Source organism: Ochotona princeps, chromosome 7 (assembly GCF_030435755.1).
Source record: "Ochotona princeps isolate mOchPri1 chromosome 7, mOchPri1.hap1, whole genome shotgun sequence".
NCBI lineage: Eukaryota > Metazoa > Chordata > Mammalia > Lagomorpha > Ochotonidae > Ochotona > Ochotona princeps.
The window spans coordinates 57,246,315-57,260,864 of record NC_080838.1 but is presented as its reverse complement, the minus strand read 5'-3'; the positions used below and the strand labels follow the sequence as shown (position 1 = coordinate 57,260,864).

The 14,550-nt window shown below is 45.0% G+C and overlaps 1 protein-coding gene across 2 annotated transcripts in view; it reads left to right on the top strand.

The window, feature by feature from the left end:
• Positions 1 to 14,550, top strand: part of PKD2 (polycystin 2, transient receptor potential cation channel) — a 44,869-nt gene that overhangs the window by 15,798 nt on the left and 14,521 nt on the right. For both annotated transcript variants that reach the window (XM_004590634.3, XM_058667058.1), the window contains exons 3-6: positions 5,189 to 5,322; positions 6,979 to 7,229; positions 9,047 to 9,271; positions 11,833 to 12,061. In XM_004590634.3, coding sequence (XP_004590691.3) covers positions 5,189 to 5,322; positions 6,979 to 7,229; positions 9,047 to 9,271; positions 11,833 to 12,061 — 839 coding nt within the window. The remainder of the gene's footprint in view (positions 1 to 5,188; positions 5,323 to 6,978; positions 7,230 to 9,046; positions 9,272 to 11,832; positions 12,062 to 14,550) is intronic.

The window sequence follows — 14,550 nt, the reverse complement described above, 5'->3', positions numbered from 1 at the left end:
CATGACCATTACTTGTAAAATGGTTTGTCTTTTGCTAATATGTACATCAATATTAAATATCTATTTCTCTTCTTATTTTAAAACACAAAAAGTAGTAGCCCAGTGCCAGCATTCTCAAATCCACACAACTTCTACCGTAACTTATTACTTAACAGTTTTTTTAAAGCTATAACCAAAACTGGATTCAACTATTTGGAGTTTCTCTTTATGTCATGTGCTCACTGTTACTTCTGCATTCTCACTTTGTCCTAAAAAGCGCTCACTAAGGTCTCTGCAGGGTGGGGTCGTCTTTCCGTTGCCAACTTCTGTGGGCTGTCATCAGCCTGTTTGATATTAAAATCCATGTCCATGGAACTTGCTAGAAACTTCTCTGGCTTCTGTAACCTTCCTGTCCCTCATTGCTCTGTTCACTTCTTAGTCTATGATTGGGTCTTGGGGTGAGCTTTTTCACAAACCTCAACCAGTGTATGTATGCTTGTGACTCCCAGCCCCTCCCACTAATTCTGCACCTCTCTGGTGGGCACAGTGCCTGAGTCAACTTCTGTGGGGCATCTCCAGTGGGATGTCTCATGTTGCTTCGCCCCTGCCATTCTGACACCTGCACTCATCATCCCACTGGTCCCAACCTGCTTGCCACATAGCACACTTGTAGAAGGGGCTTTGGGGATGGTTCAGGGCCTGGCTACTGTTTAGCCAAGACAACAGTCTTCACCACTCCGCCTTCAAGTCAGCTCAGGAGCCAGGTCCAGGGCAAGCCACTGCTGGCACCTGACTGAGCCAGCCCCTTGTTGCACGTTATGCTGTGTTAGGAACACACACGCATCTCTGGAATGGCCAGGGAAGGCCTTGTGTCCATCTCACTCCCGGTGAGGCAGGAAGGGATGCTGTTGGACAGTTGGCAGGGCAGGCACTGGAGCATCTCATTGAGGTTCCACGGCAGTGGCCGCTGATTCTGTTGGACAGTTGGCAGGGCAGGCACTAGAGCATCTCATTGAGGTTCCACAGCAGTGGCCGCTCCCATGCTCGCGCTTGCCCACTGAAGCTGCTCGTTTCCCAGTGCACAGAACGCTTTCCCACCACCAGCACCTGCTAACCCATTCCAGCCTCGAATTATCTGTCCACTCGTAGTTTGCGTAGTCCCTCCACTTCAGAAATAGGCTTCCCGTGGACAGTGGCGGCTTCATGACAGACAGCCGGGAGACTGGGATCCAGTGCATCTTAACTCTGCCTTCCCAGGGGGTTTTGCTCTGTTTTTGTGGCAGTTTTGATTTCACCTTTGGCCTAAAGTTATTAAGAGAGAGAGAGAAAAAAGAGGAGTTTGTTTTTCAATGACTTCATTTTATATGGGTATACTTACTTACCCTGTGTTCATTTTCAGAATTTCTTGGTAAAAAAATAGTGCCTGCTTGACTTTTTGATGTGGTTTTAGAGGTTTCCTTGCTGTGTCTCTTTGGCATCAAAGAACAGAAATGTTGTGTCTCACAGCCATGGAGGCGTGAAGCCCCGGGCCAAGGTGCTGATGGGCCGTGCCCGCCTGCAGCCTGCGGGGTACCCCTCCTGGCTTCTGCCTTGCACTCGTGGGCTCCCCAGCAGGCCTTGTGCCTTGGGGTGCAGCTGCATGACCCACTCATCCGCCTTCACGTGGGCGTCTTCTCCAAAGCTTGCTTGCTTGATTGATTGCTTGCTTACCTTTAGGGATTCACTGACACTACCTTTGTGGGCCAGCAGATTGCCGGTTTTTGCAAGTGTCCCGCAGGTATTTGAAAAGGAATTGGAATAATCTCTTGAAGTTTGATGTACAGATTCAATTTAAACCCTTAATATTCCGGGCCCGGCGGCGTGGCCTAGCAGCTAAGGTCCTCGCCTTGAACGCCCCGGGATCCCATATGGGCACCGGTTCTAATCCCAGCAGCTCCACTTCTCATCCAGCTCCCTGCTTGTGGCCTGGGAAAGCAGTTGAGGACGGCCCAATGCATTGGGGCACTGCACCCGCGTGGGAGACCTGGAAGAGGTTCCAGGTTCCCGGCGCGCATCGGCCCCGTTGCGGCTCACTTGGGGAGTGAATCATCGGATGGAAGATCTTCCTCTCTGTCTCTCCTCCTCTGTGTATATCTGGCTGTAATAAAATGAATAAATCTTAAAAAAAAAAAAACCCTTATTATTCCACGTAAGTTTTCTTGCCTTGGGCTCAACCATAGAGAAGTGGTAAGGTTTCGGTTCCCAATTGCAGTTGTATTTTTGGAAATTCTTCTATTAGCAAGCATTGGATTATGTATCTGAATGTCCTGTTATTCAGTACATGAAAGAAACTGTCATGTGAATTCACAGTGTGTGGCCTCATCTATCAGTATCAAATGACCCTTTTGTCAAACTCAGTACTCAGCTTATCCTCTCCTTAGTCAGATGATTACAACATGATTTAATACTTTAAAAAGCTGTTGGTTCCTGATACATTTTCTCACTCTTGTTTTGGCTGAGGATCTTTTAAAAGTTCTAGAGATGCATCTTAAAATGTTTTAACCAGTAATTTTAAACTTTGTAACCTAGTAGTAATTTAATCCCTTCACATTTCAAGTTCAAGTGGTTTGGAATTTATACAGTAGGTGCTCTTCATTCTCTTGGCCTGTTGTAATATTTGAATCTATGTTTTTTTCAATAAGATTAAGAATATAGTAATAACGAGGAATTATTTTGAAATGATGGACTGTTTTGAAGGCGGCTTTTGTTAGTTTACATGCTGGTAGTTTGGAGATGCTATTTTAATATATTCTGTTCTTTCCCTACTTTTTAAAATATTCTATTCTCCTTTCTGTGAAATGGTCTGTTTACTTCAGTGGCTCCTTCACGTGTCATTTCACGCAGAGACAGTGAATGCCACCCCCAGGTGGGCTCCCTCCATCAGGCACCAAAGGGGAAAATGATGTGGCAGCTGCTTGCTTCCACTGCGTCCGTAGTGTGCAGATTTCATCACATGTATTTCTCCAGTTGAGCCCTGTAAGCACTGTAGATACCACCAGCCTACTTGTCTAGATCACAGCATCCAACTCAAAGGAGTTCACTGGCTGCCCAGGATCCCACGGCAACAGGACCCACCATTGTGAATGCAGGCAGACAGTGGAGGCCAGGCAAAGCTGAAACTAAGATCCAACTCATTTGGACTCTCTGTCCAGGGATCTTTTAGCTGCCACTTACAGAGTCTTATGATTTATCTAACTCCTGGAGTGTATAGCGCTGTCACTGAGGGATCACCTGGACCAGTTTGAGACCTGGCACAAGGGAGAGACTAAATTCACATTGGATTTCCATAATCATCCCTTCAAGGCTGAAAGGCATTTCTCTAGCTGTCCAGCAGGGGGTGGTACATAGCCAAGAAACTTTATTGCTTCTCTGTAGTGCTGGGAAAGCCAATATTGACCCCCAAACTTTTTTTTTTTTTAAGATTTATTTATTTTTTTACTCCAAAGTCAGATATACAGAGAGGAGGAGATACAGAGAGGAAGATCTTCCGTCCGATGATTCACTCCCCAAGTGAGCCGCAACGGGGCCGGTGCGTGCCAATCCGAAGCCGGGAACCAGGAACCTCTTTCCGGGTCTCCCACACGGGTGCAGGGTCCCAATGCATTGGGCCATCTTCGACTGCTTTCCCAGGCCACAAGCAGGGAGCTGGATGAGAAGTGGAGCTGCTGGGATTAGAACCGGCGCGCATATGGGATCCCAGGGCTTTCAAGGCGAGGACTTTAGCCACTAGGCCACACCGCCGGGCCCAAACCCCCAGACTTTGAGAAGCAAAACTCAGTGTTGGTTTTTGAGACAGATTTTCAACTCAGTGGCTAAAATTTTTCCATTTACACACTTTCATTTAATGGTACTGAATAGTAAATAAAAACTTACATAATGGGTCAAATTCCCTTTTTAACAATAAACCCGCAGGTTAAAAACTCCAGAATATAAAACAGTGAGCCCAGAGTCCATTCTAGTTTCAGGGTAACTAAAAGCAGTTGATTGCTTAGTTGGCTTTGGGGTGGTGGCGGGGTAGGAAGGCACTGCTGCATACTCGTCCCTCTCAGCTCTACCCTCTTGAAGGACAGATGGTCTTTGTGGGTGCCTTGAACCTGCATGTGACCCTCTGGTGACGGATGGAGCTGGGAGGTGGCACTCGCCCTCGGGACACTACGAGCTCCTTTTGAAAGAAGGTGACATCCTGTTCTTCTGTGTGTCAGATACACAAATGGAATGGGTTAGACCTCTCAGTTCTGGCCCCGTGCAGTTTTGAGAGAGAGCCAGCAGGCCATGGGGCACCTGAAGAGGGCACTCCTTGTCTTAATTCTGCGCCGGGCCCTTGACAGACAGGAGAGGGTGTCTTACAGAGCGCAAGGTAGGTGAATTGCACATACTCACTTCTTCGATGGTCACTTGACGTGAACTCCCAAACTGACTTATGGTTGAATTATACTTACCCTCTTCCTTAATCTTAATTTTCCATGATGCTTGAAAGCGCCATAGGAGGAAGTTTTACTAGGGAGCATTTAATTTAAAAAATAATTTAATATTAGTTAAATGTGCATTTCATGATGCCTAAAGATTTACAGAATTAGACCATTGCTAATCACCTGCTGGGTGTTCAGGACTGTTGTCAAAAGAGGTATGAGATATGTTCCTCTTCCTTGAAGTTGCTCATTGCTAATTGTAGGTTTTATAGCACATTAGACCTGTAATCATTGGAGTCCAGCATAAAGGGAAACTCAGGTAAAGAGAGGCCTCCATTATTAGATATGGGTTATGTGTTAGCCACTGTGTAGGTAAACTTGAGCTATTTTATTTAAGACCCTAAAACACTCTCTAGGTTAGCCACATATTGCCTTTTTATGGAAACATAAGACAGTGTAAACAACTTACTCAGGTCACACAGCTAGTGAGAAAGATGGCAGGAGTCCAGCCCAGGACCTGCCAAGCTGCCAAGTGGTGTTGGAGTCTCCTTCCAGGGTTGTGCAGTGTAAATCCTAAGTGTGTATGGCAGGAGGTTGCTTGAGTCAGCATTCCATTCAGCTGTGTCCCACTTACCAACCAAGTCCAGCATGGAATGCTGACTCAAGCGACCTCCTGTCATACACACTTAGGAAGCCTTTGGCTTGGGGAACGACTGTGCCACAGCATCCTTGTAGAGTTAACCAGGCTCTCTCTTTTCCAGTGACCTATGGCATGATGAGTGCCAACGTGTACTACTACACCCGGGTGATGTCACAGCTCTTCCTGGACACCCCCGTGTCCCAATCAGAGAAAACTAACTTTAAAACTCTGACTTCAGTGGAAGACTTCTGGAAGGTACTTGCAAATCACATTGAAAGTATGTCTTCATCACTGAAAATTGTTCATTCGGCTTCCTAAGTTCATTACATGAACATCTGTCCACACACATGAATATCTATGAGATACTATAAGTTACAGTGAGTTGGTAGACGTCACCGTTCCTAGCCTCAAGAATAAAGTAACATTTACTGAGGACCATGCCTGGACCTGGCGCCAGGCTAGCTCATACCTCATTTCATCTCCATGGTCACCATTGATGGGAATAAGTACCACTCAGTTTCTAAATGAGGGGAAGGATACTTACACTCATCAAGGATGGCCATACAGTTAGGGAATAAGAATGGATGTTTTTCCAGGCTGACAACCACTTCCTCATCCTAGTTTGTAATTCATTCTGTCATTCTCAATCTCATAAATACTGATTGAGATTCTCATGGGACATCAGGCTCAAGGGAACAGAAGGCTCATTTTCTGCATTGCAGCTTTGGTTGACGAGGGCATGTGTCCCTGGTGCTCAGCACAGTGCCTGATTTGGGCTGACCATGTCCTTTCAAAGGCCTGTTGATGTAAACGTCCACTCTGCTTGGTCCCTGGTTGTCACAGATGCCAGCACAGGAGCAGAGCATAAGTGATGAGTACTGTGATCTGACCTCATGGCCTGGTGCTGGGGTCAAAGGAGCTACTTCATGGGTGAGAGTTCAGAAACCACATTGATATGGTATGACTGGTTTCATCACCCCGGTAAGGCCAGTCATCTTACATCTATTGACTGTCTTAAAAGATAATACACTGAGAAAGGACTGGAACTGACTTCCCTACAGTCATCTTTAGGTATGCAAATTAACAAGAACCTTCTCTTATTTACACAGCTTCTCATATCACTAACTGCCAAATCAGAAGGGTAGGGAGTTGTAGAGTTCAGTTTTACAGCAAGAGCACTTCCATGTTTGCAGCAACCCAGTTCGTGAGAGTAGAGATAGGGGATCAGCCTAGATGTCCATCTGCCAGTGACTGGAGGAAGACCACGTGCTGTATACATATACAGTAGACTATTACTCAGTCATAAAAAAGAGTGGAACAAACATTTGCAACAAAATGGATGGGCCTGGAGATTACTATGCTAAGGGGGAAAAGCCTGCTACAAAATGACAAATAACCATGTTTTCTCTAACCAAATAGAAATGAATATAGAAAGAATATTAATAAAACCAAAAAAGTAGGGGGAGTCCAGACAAAAGCAAGGTCCACCAGAGAGCTGACTATAACCTTTGCTCTCTAAACAAGTATAGAGCCAGGACCCATGTGGGTTGCTTTTTTGCAAGGGAAAGAGTAGTGGGTCATGGTTATAGATGTACACACCATTCCTCACCTTTAGCCCTAGAACAGAACACAGGGTTCCCGTTTCTCAGGCACACACACCTGCTGACTCGGTGCCAGATGGAGTGATGAGGCAAAGGGCAAGTTTTCCAGAGGCAAAACCCCTGGTTCGGAGGATACTATGAAGCTCCAGACTTCACCACTAGCACGTGCGGGGGCCAGGGCCAAACCCCAGTCTGAGGGCTAACATAACCCACTCATGTCATAGAGGCTCCAGACTTGGTCTTGTGAACGTCTAGGCAGGACCCAGGGCCACCAGCTTGGGACTTCTAAAAATGATGCCTTTGCTTGCAGTTTACAGAAGGCTCCTTGTTGGATGGGCTGTACTGGAAGATGCAACCCAGCAATCAGACCGAAGCTGACAACCGCAGCTTCATCTTCTATGAGAACCTGCTGTTGGGGGTGCCGCGTATCCGGCAACTCAAAGTCCGAAATGGATCCTGCTCTATCCCCCAGGACTTGAGAGATGAGATCAAAGAGTGCTACGATGTCTACTCCATCAGTAGCGAAGACAGGGCTCCATTTGGACCACGGAATGGAACCGCGTAAGTGTCCCTGACTCCTGGCCGCTTGGTGACGATCATTCATTCATTCACTCCCAGCCCTCTCCTGAGGTCACTTACTCATTCTCCAACATTGTCACTCAGGGAAGGATGCCTTCAGGGCCACTTCAGTGCCTGTCCTTGTGCCATGCCCAGCTGAACTTTGACTCCTTCATTTTCCCTCTTGCTTAACCCCTGTTCAGTTTCTATGTGCTTGTTTTTCCAAAGCTTAAGTTGCTGACCACACAACCCACCAAAAGAAACTATCTGAGCTTTCAGAGGTTTGGTATAAATCACTGGGGCCTTGTTTCCAAAGGTCCAGTGACATCATCCATAAGATTTTTTTTTTTTTATTACCAGAAAGCTTTCTGGTCCAGAAATTGCTTTATTAGTTCTTATAAATAGTTTTTTTTTTCAGAATGTCATTATTTCAGTAAGCATGAGAGGCAGTTTTCTATCTGAATCCCAGCCCACTCTTCTCCAATGTGTTTATAATTTTTAATTATAGTATGTCCTTGTACCTGTGATTATATGCAGCGGTTTGTGTGTTGATAGCTATTGTTCATACCTTAAATTTTAAAGGAGAGTACTTATTATTTCAGAAGTATTGGAGTCATGATAAAAAAATTAGAGGAGTTAAGACTGGTGTGGCATAGTGAATTAATTCACTAGCAGTGACTGCATCACATTTGAGCACTAGTTCGAGTCCTGGGTGCTCCACTTCCAATCCAGTTCCATGCTAATGCACCTGGAATAACAGCAGCAGATGGTCCAAGGACGGGGGTCCCTGACACCCACATAGGAGGCCCGGATGGAGGCCTTCAGCCTGGCCAGCCCTGGCCTTTTGCAGCCAATTGGAAAGTGAGCCAGTAGTATGGAAGATCTTTCTCTGTTCTCCTTCTCTCTCTCTCTAACTGCCTTTCAAATAAATAAGCTAAATCTTCAAAAAGAAGTGGGAAGCGCTTGGAGGCTGTCTTAGGGTGGCCTTCCTAAACCAGTTCTGTTAGCTCACCTGGATCCCTTTCTTGGGAACCAAGGCAAGCCAGAGTCCAGGTTGTTACAGAACAATAGGGCAGACACCTGCATTGACTAAGTGTTTGTCTCCCATATAATTCTTCTCTCTTTGGATCCAAAAGAAACAAATCCAATGCGAATCAGGAGACTTAGCACAGAGGGCCTGATTGTCTTGAAAGACATTGTCCAGGTTGTGATGGTGATGGCACTTTCTCCTGCTTCCTTTCTAGTTCCTACAGAGTCTCAGAGGGCCCTTCATCTGTGCCACCTCATCCAGTACTTTGCTTCACCTCACATTGCTCACGGAGAGGTGACCCCACCACTGCTCCATTCATGCCAGACACTACATACAGGTGCATTCTGTCAGGTGCATCCTGAACCAAACAATGCTGTAAGATAGGTATCCTCTCCATTTTGTATAAGGGACTAAAGTGCAGAAGTCAGGCACCTGATACACTTGTCCCTGTTTAGACCATAGCTTCGGGGGGGGCCTCAAACCCGCCAGTTCCTGAGTCACCAGGGGAGGCAAGCCATTTCCTGCAAGGGTTCTGGAAACAGATGTGCCGGATATAGGTTGACACCCTCAGCCTCAGAATCCTCATTCCTAAATCAAGGCTATTCACTGTGTGGGAATTGAGTAAGAAAACACCTAACAGAATCCTTGTCAGCCTGTCAGCCGACTTTGATAACATGCATTTACTACTTTCTTAACCTTACCAGGAGCCAACTGTCTTTATGGTTGCCACAATTGTGCCACTGATTTTTCCCTTTTGGGTTCTTGGTTTTGGTTTTTATTTTCCCATTAGCTGGACCTACACCAATGAAAAGGATTTAAATGGGAGCAGCCACTGGGGAGTGATTGCCACATACAGTGGAGCTGGTTATTACTTGGATCTGTCAAGGACCAGGGAGGAAACAGCTGCCCAGCTGGCAGGCCTCAAGAAAAACAGCTGGCTGGACCGAGGAACCAGGGCAACTTTTATTGACTTTTCGGTGTACAATGCCAACATTAACCTGTTCTGTGTGGTCAGGTGAGTACCGAGAGCAGCAGGCCTGCCAGTCCTGTGTCAGGGTGTATGCAATCTGTTCTGGAACTAGATCAGGAAGCCCTTGTCTGTACCTATCTTCAATGAACATACCTGAGCTGCAGAACCATCCCACGGGTGAGGCAGACACTGAAGGTTTACTGAGTTCCAGATGCTTGGGGAAAGGAGTTAGGATCCTAGGAGATTGTGAGTTGGAAAGAAGCTGAAATCTGATCCATGTTCATGCCCATAGTGGAACATTTCCAGAAAGAAAAGAAAAAGCATTATGTTTTGCTATCTATCCTGAGCCATGATAAATGTACCCAATCCCTCAAGCCACCCAGCTGTCAATCTTGCCCCATTTCACTGAGTGTCCGGCTCTCAGATGGTGCCCGTGCAGTGATGTTTTCAGGATGGAGCCCAGTGTTCAGCAGGATGCCCAGGTACCTGCTCGGCTCGGCACCCACCAAAGGCCCAGGACGTTCCTCCACTAGAGTCTGCAGTGTTGTCATCATGACTGCACTGGGAGATAGTAGAGAAACTGGCAAAGGTTCCTGTGGCTTCTCTGGGGACTCATGTTCATCCATTCATTTCCTCATTCCTCATTTACTGTATGCTTCATGTATGCCAAATACTGTCCTAGTCTCAGGACAGAACAATGAATAAAACAAAGACCCCTGCCCTTGGAGAGCTTCTGTTCAGCAAGGAGGATGTATGTAATGGATTATAAGCAAGAGACAAAGAAATTGTATAATGTGTTAGAAGGTAAATAAATGCTGGGATCCACATTGTGGCACAGCATGTGAAGCCAGTACTTGTAATCCTGGTTTTCCATATGAACCCAGTTCAAGATCCAGCTGCTCTACTTCAATCTAGCTCACTGCTACTCTGCCTAGAAAAGCAACAAGGGGTGGCCCAAGGGCTTGGGCCTCTGCCACCTCAATGGGAGAGCCTGAGGGAGTTCCTGGCTTTTGACTTCAGCTTGGCCCAGCCTTGGCTGTTGCCACCGTTTGGGAATGAACCAACTAATCAAAGACACCTCTCTCTTTCTCTGTAACTGTCTTTTTTCTTTTTAAGAGAAAGATAAGTTAACATGCTGTTTAAAGGGAGAAGGATACAGTAGGCAAAGCAAAGAGCATGCAGAGCTCACCTTCTCTAATCTTCCCGATGAACGTGTCAGCAACACCCAGACAATACAGTATGGATTGCCTGTGCTTAAATTTACATACAAATAAGAAGGATATAGTTTCATAATATCCTTATTGTGTCACCATTTTTAGATTCGACTGCTCTAATGGCTAGTTAAATTTTTCCCAGCTTAAAAATGATTGTAGATAATTATATCACATTAACTCAAGTTATGACTAGAGGTGAATGAGAATTTATCACAGTTACTATTGAGCTTTTCCTAATGATTGCAATTATGCCAGAACAGGATAGATTGGCACCAAGGCCTTGAGTGTTTCTTTCCCATCTCACCCATGCTGCAAGGATGGATATCATCAAGGCAATTGCTCCATTTCTCTACCTGTTTTCCAAGTTCCTGGCATAATGGCAGGTACAGGGCCAGTGGGGCAAGAGGGAGAGGACTGGGCAGTCACAGTCCACTTTCTTCCCTTTGGAGCTCACAGGGAGGCTGTCACAGGCCCCTACACTTCAGTATTGTCTTCCCACACCCACGTGATTCTCTCGCTTCCTCGCCAGCTCATCCAGTAGAAAAGAGAGAAGGAAGAGGAAGGCCTTTTCTTGGTTCTGGCCCCTTCCTCTGGGTATTACCACGGATGTCTAGTAGGTGACAGAAGGGCTTTTCCAAGTCTTAAAACGACAGACCCAGAAATCCTACTTCTAGTTCAATTGGAAGACTGCACTATTCAGTGAATCACTGTCATTGTGTAACTTCTACAGAATGGGAAATTGTCCCCCCCACACACACACCCAAATCTTCAGTCCAGTAATAATGCAATATCAGCTACCAGTCCACCAGAATGAGTCAGATAGTTAGGATACTTTATCCTGTGAGGATAAAGTACCTTACTTTGCTTTACTTTAATCTGTTAGGATAAAGGCTCTGAGAAGAAGGAATCCCCGAAAGCCAGGTGTTAAGAGACTCAGTCCTATCTGTGTTTATGTACAAACCGTACATGATCAACCAGGTCACATTCTATGTGCATTACTTCAGTTTCTTCATATTCTTCGTACTGTCTAGTAGAATGGCCTGCACTGAATAGCAGTCATTGAAAGGCTTCTTTGTTGATGAACTTGTGTGTGTAAAAACCTAAACAGCATTCTGAGCAATATGCATAGCAGACAAGTCTTGGGAAAATTTCAGAGGAAATAATCCTTTTGGAGTGAGAGATCGTGGAAAGCCTTATTCCTTTTGTGACCCCAAATTCTACAAGTATGGAGTTACCAACTGTGATAAAAATGGTTTGCCACTACTAGGGAGTGGCTGGTAGGAGCAGCTTCACCACTTGATACTGCAGGGCAGAATAGAAGAACGTCTTCCCTAGCTGTCCCCATGTGTTGTTCTTGCTGTTATTGTTTTAATTGTTCTTATTGCCATGCAGGTTATTGGTTGAATTCCCAGCAACAGGCGGTGTGGTCCCATCTTGGCAATTTCAGCCTGTAAAACTGATCCGCTATGTCACCACTTTTGATTTCTTCCTGGCAGCCTGCGAGATCATCTTTTGTTTCTTTATCCTTTACTATGTGGTGGAAGAGATACTGGAGATTCGCATTCACAAGCTACGCTATTTCAAGAGTTTCTGGAATTGTCTGGATGTTGTGATCATTGTGGTAAGTTGAAAAGCAACACCAGATTCCCATCTCTGGGCTCAACGCTTGTCAGTTTCTGATTGCTTCAGCCTGTGCATCTTAATATTCCCCAAAGACAGTCTCAGACTTCCCATCGGTTATTTTTTGTTACTGATTATTTTTCATTTTGTCTAAGTAATATTTCTGGACGTGAAAATGGAGCAGTATTTCCTGTAAGTTCTCAACCACATTAATATTGAGCATAACTCAATAATCTATGTTTGGTTTTGGCAGGCTGTGTGAGACATAGGGGTGAAATCAGTGTTTCACCTCATTTGTTTTGCTTTTTTGCTATTGATATTTTTCCCTTCAACTACTAGTACAGATTAATTTACATTTTTCTGTGCTTGGATAAAGTTGTGGCAAGAAGAAACATCCAAAACTAATATTTTGAGTAGCAGGAAAAAAAAGCAAAAAAGCTTCCTACAGCTTCCGATTTTCTGTGAACGAGAGAGCAATGCTGGAGTTAGGTCCACCAAAGTTTTCAGTGTGAGGTACCAGAAGTCAGCAGGCAGATTTAGGCAAGAGTCAGGACCGCGGCACCGTGTGGACAGAGTACCTGCCCCGGATGCTATAATAGCTCCTAACTCCTGTTCAAGGTGCTTTCCGCTCATCTTAGTCAGAAATTAATTAAGAATCCTGTCATTCATTTCTGGTGACCTCAGTCCTGCTGTGTATGAAGTCTACAGTAGCATGCATCAGTGTCATGTGCTTAGACGCTGAAGGATCTTGTGTTAGTCTGTGTGAATCCTGCCCACTGTCCTATCACAGACGTGACCTTTCAGAACTCTCAAGAAAGTGCCTTACTCTATTAGTAGTCTGTCTTCCAATAGTCTTATTCATGAAAAAATACTCTTCCCCTATCTGCACCCCTGCCAGTTTGTGTTTTGTCAACTGCTGATTTCATATCATCATCCAATCATTTCCTACTAGGATTAACTGAGAAAAAATAGAGAAGAAGGTGTGTAGGTGTGAGTGAAAGAACAGAAAGTGATTAAAAAGAGCTAACAGGACCCAGGTTGTGTGACTGTGTGACAGCTGCTGGAATCCCACTCCTCCTGTGAAAGGCAAGCCTTCTGCTTACCTGCCAAGTTCGCCCTGTGTCCCAGTGGACACTTTGTCTTAACATCACCTGGAACTCAAGCAGAAGTTGCTTTCTGAATATAAATATCTCCTGTTTCAGATCATGATTGCTTCTACATCTCTGAAGTCTATTAGTATTCTGTCTATAGGATTCTGTCAGTCAGCTGTTTGCCCACAACCTTGGTCTTTCGAAACTCATAGAATTACTAGAAGCAGAAGCCTGTCAGCACATTTCAACTCAAGTCATGTTGATTGCTAACATGAGATGAAAAGTTCTCATCCATTTACTCAGCAAATGCTTTCTGAGCACCTACTGTGAACCTGGCTGTGCCTAGGCACTGGGGATATAGGAATGTGTGAAGAAACCAAAGCCCTTGCCTTTCCAAACCTAATGTCTGGTACAGAGAGAAAGCTCCCTTGTAGACAGGATGAGAATCCCAAAGAAAAAGCAGGACTAAACAGCCTCACACCATCTCTTCCCTCATCTGTTTTCTCTCATTTTCTGTTTAGAGGAAAATGTATTATATTTACATTAATGTTGTATACATGATGCTATGTTCCATATTTTTATGAACATTTGTCTTATGCAGAGTGAAAGCAACTGGATAACAAATTATAGCTAGTGAGAGTTGGGTTGTTATTGGAGTCCATCAACCTGGCTTCTTCACGCCCCTCAACTAAATCCTTATAGAAAAACATTTGGTATAGCCTAGAGAGTCACAGAAATTATCCCTACCACCAGTGGAAATATACAAGATTTGCTCTGGAAACTCTTCTTAGAGCAGAAAGATGGTAAGGTTGGCATTTTAGCTATAACCCTCAGCGAGGCAGGTCATTTCTATGGCCGTAACCAGGAGTCAAGTTCTGGTCTGCAATCTTTGGCCATCACACCTAGGAAGAGACACTAGGCAGCAAAGATCATCACACTTGCCACCTGCCATCTCCTGCAGATTCATGTCTCGCATGAGAGCAAGGTTATTGTTAACCTTTGGACTGTCCACACATGCATGTTAATCCAGTGGTGATGAGCCAAAAGCACCAGTGAGCCCTCAGATCTGGCTAGTTAGCCCAGAATCAAAGACATGTGAAGAGGTGTGTGGCATAAATTAAGCAACAGGGAAACCCTTAACTCACCTTTTGTATCACAAGCATTCTTGAGCCCTCCGCCCATCATTTCCAGCATTTTTCAAACCAGAGCTCATCCATTCCTTTTTTTAATGTGACAGCCTGTCTTCATTTGTTGTTCTTATGTTACTTAACTTGATGTGTTTATCTGACCTTGCACCATAGTGTAAGATTCTTGAAATCAGAGTTTGTCCAGCTCGCTTCTGTTTATCCATCTTCCTCATTGTACGGTGTTGTTGAGCAAAAGAAAATATAAATGGCCA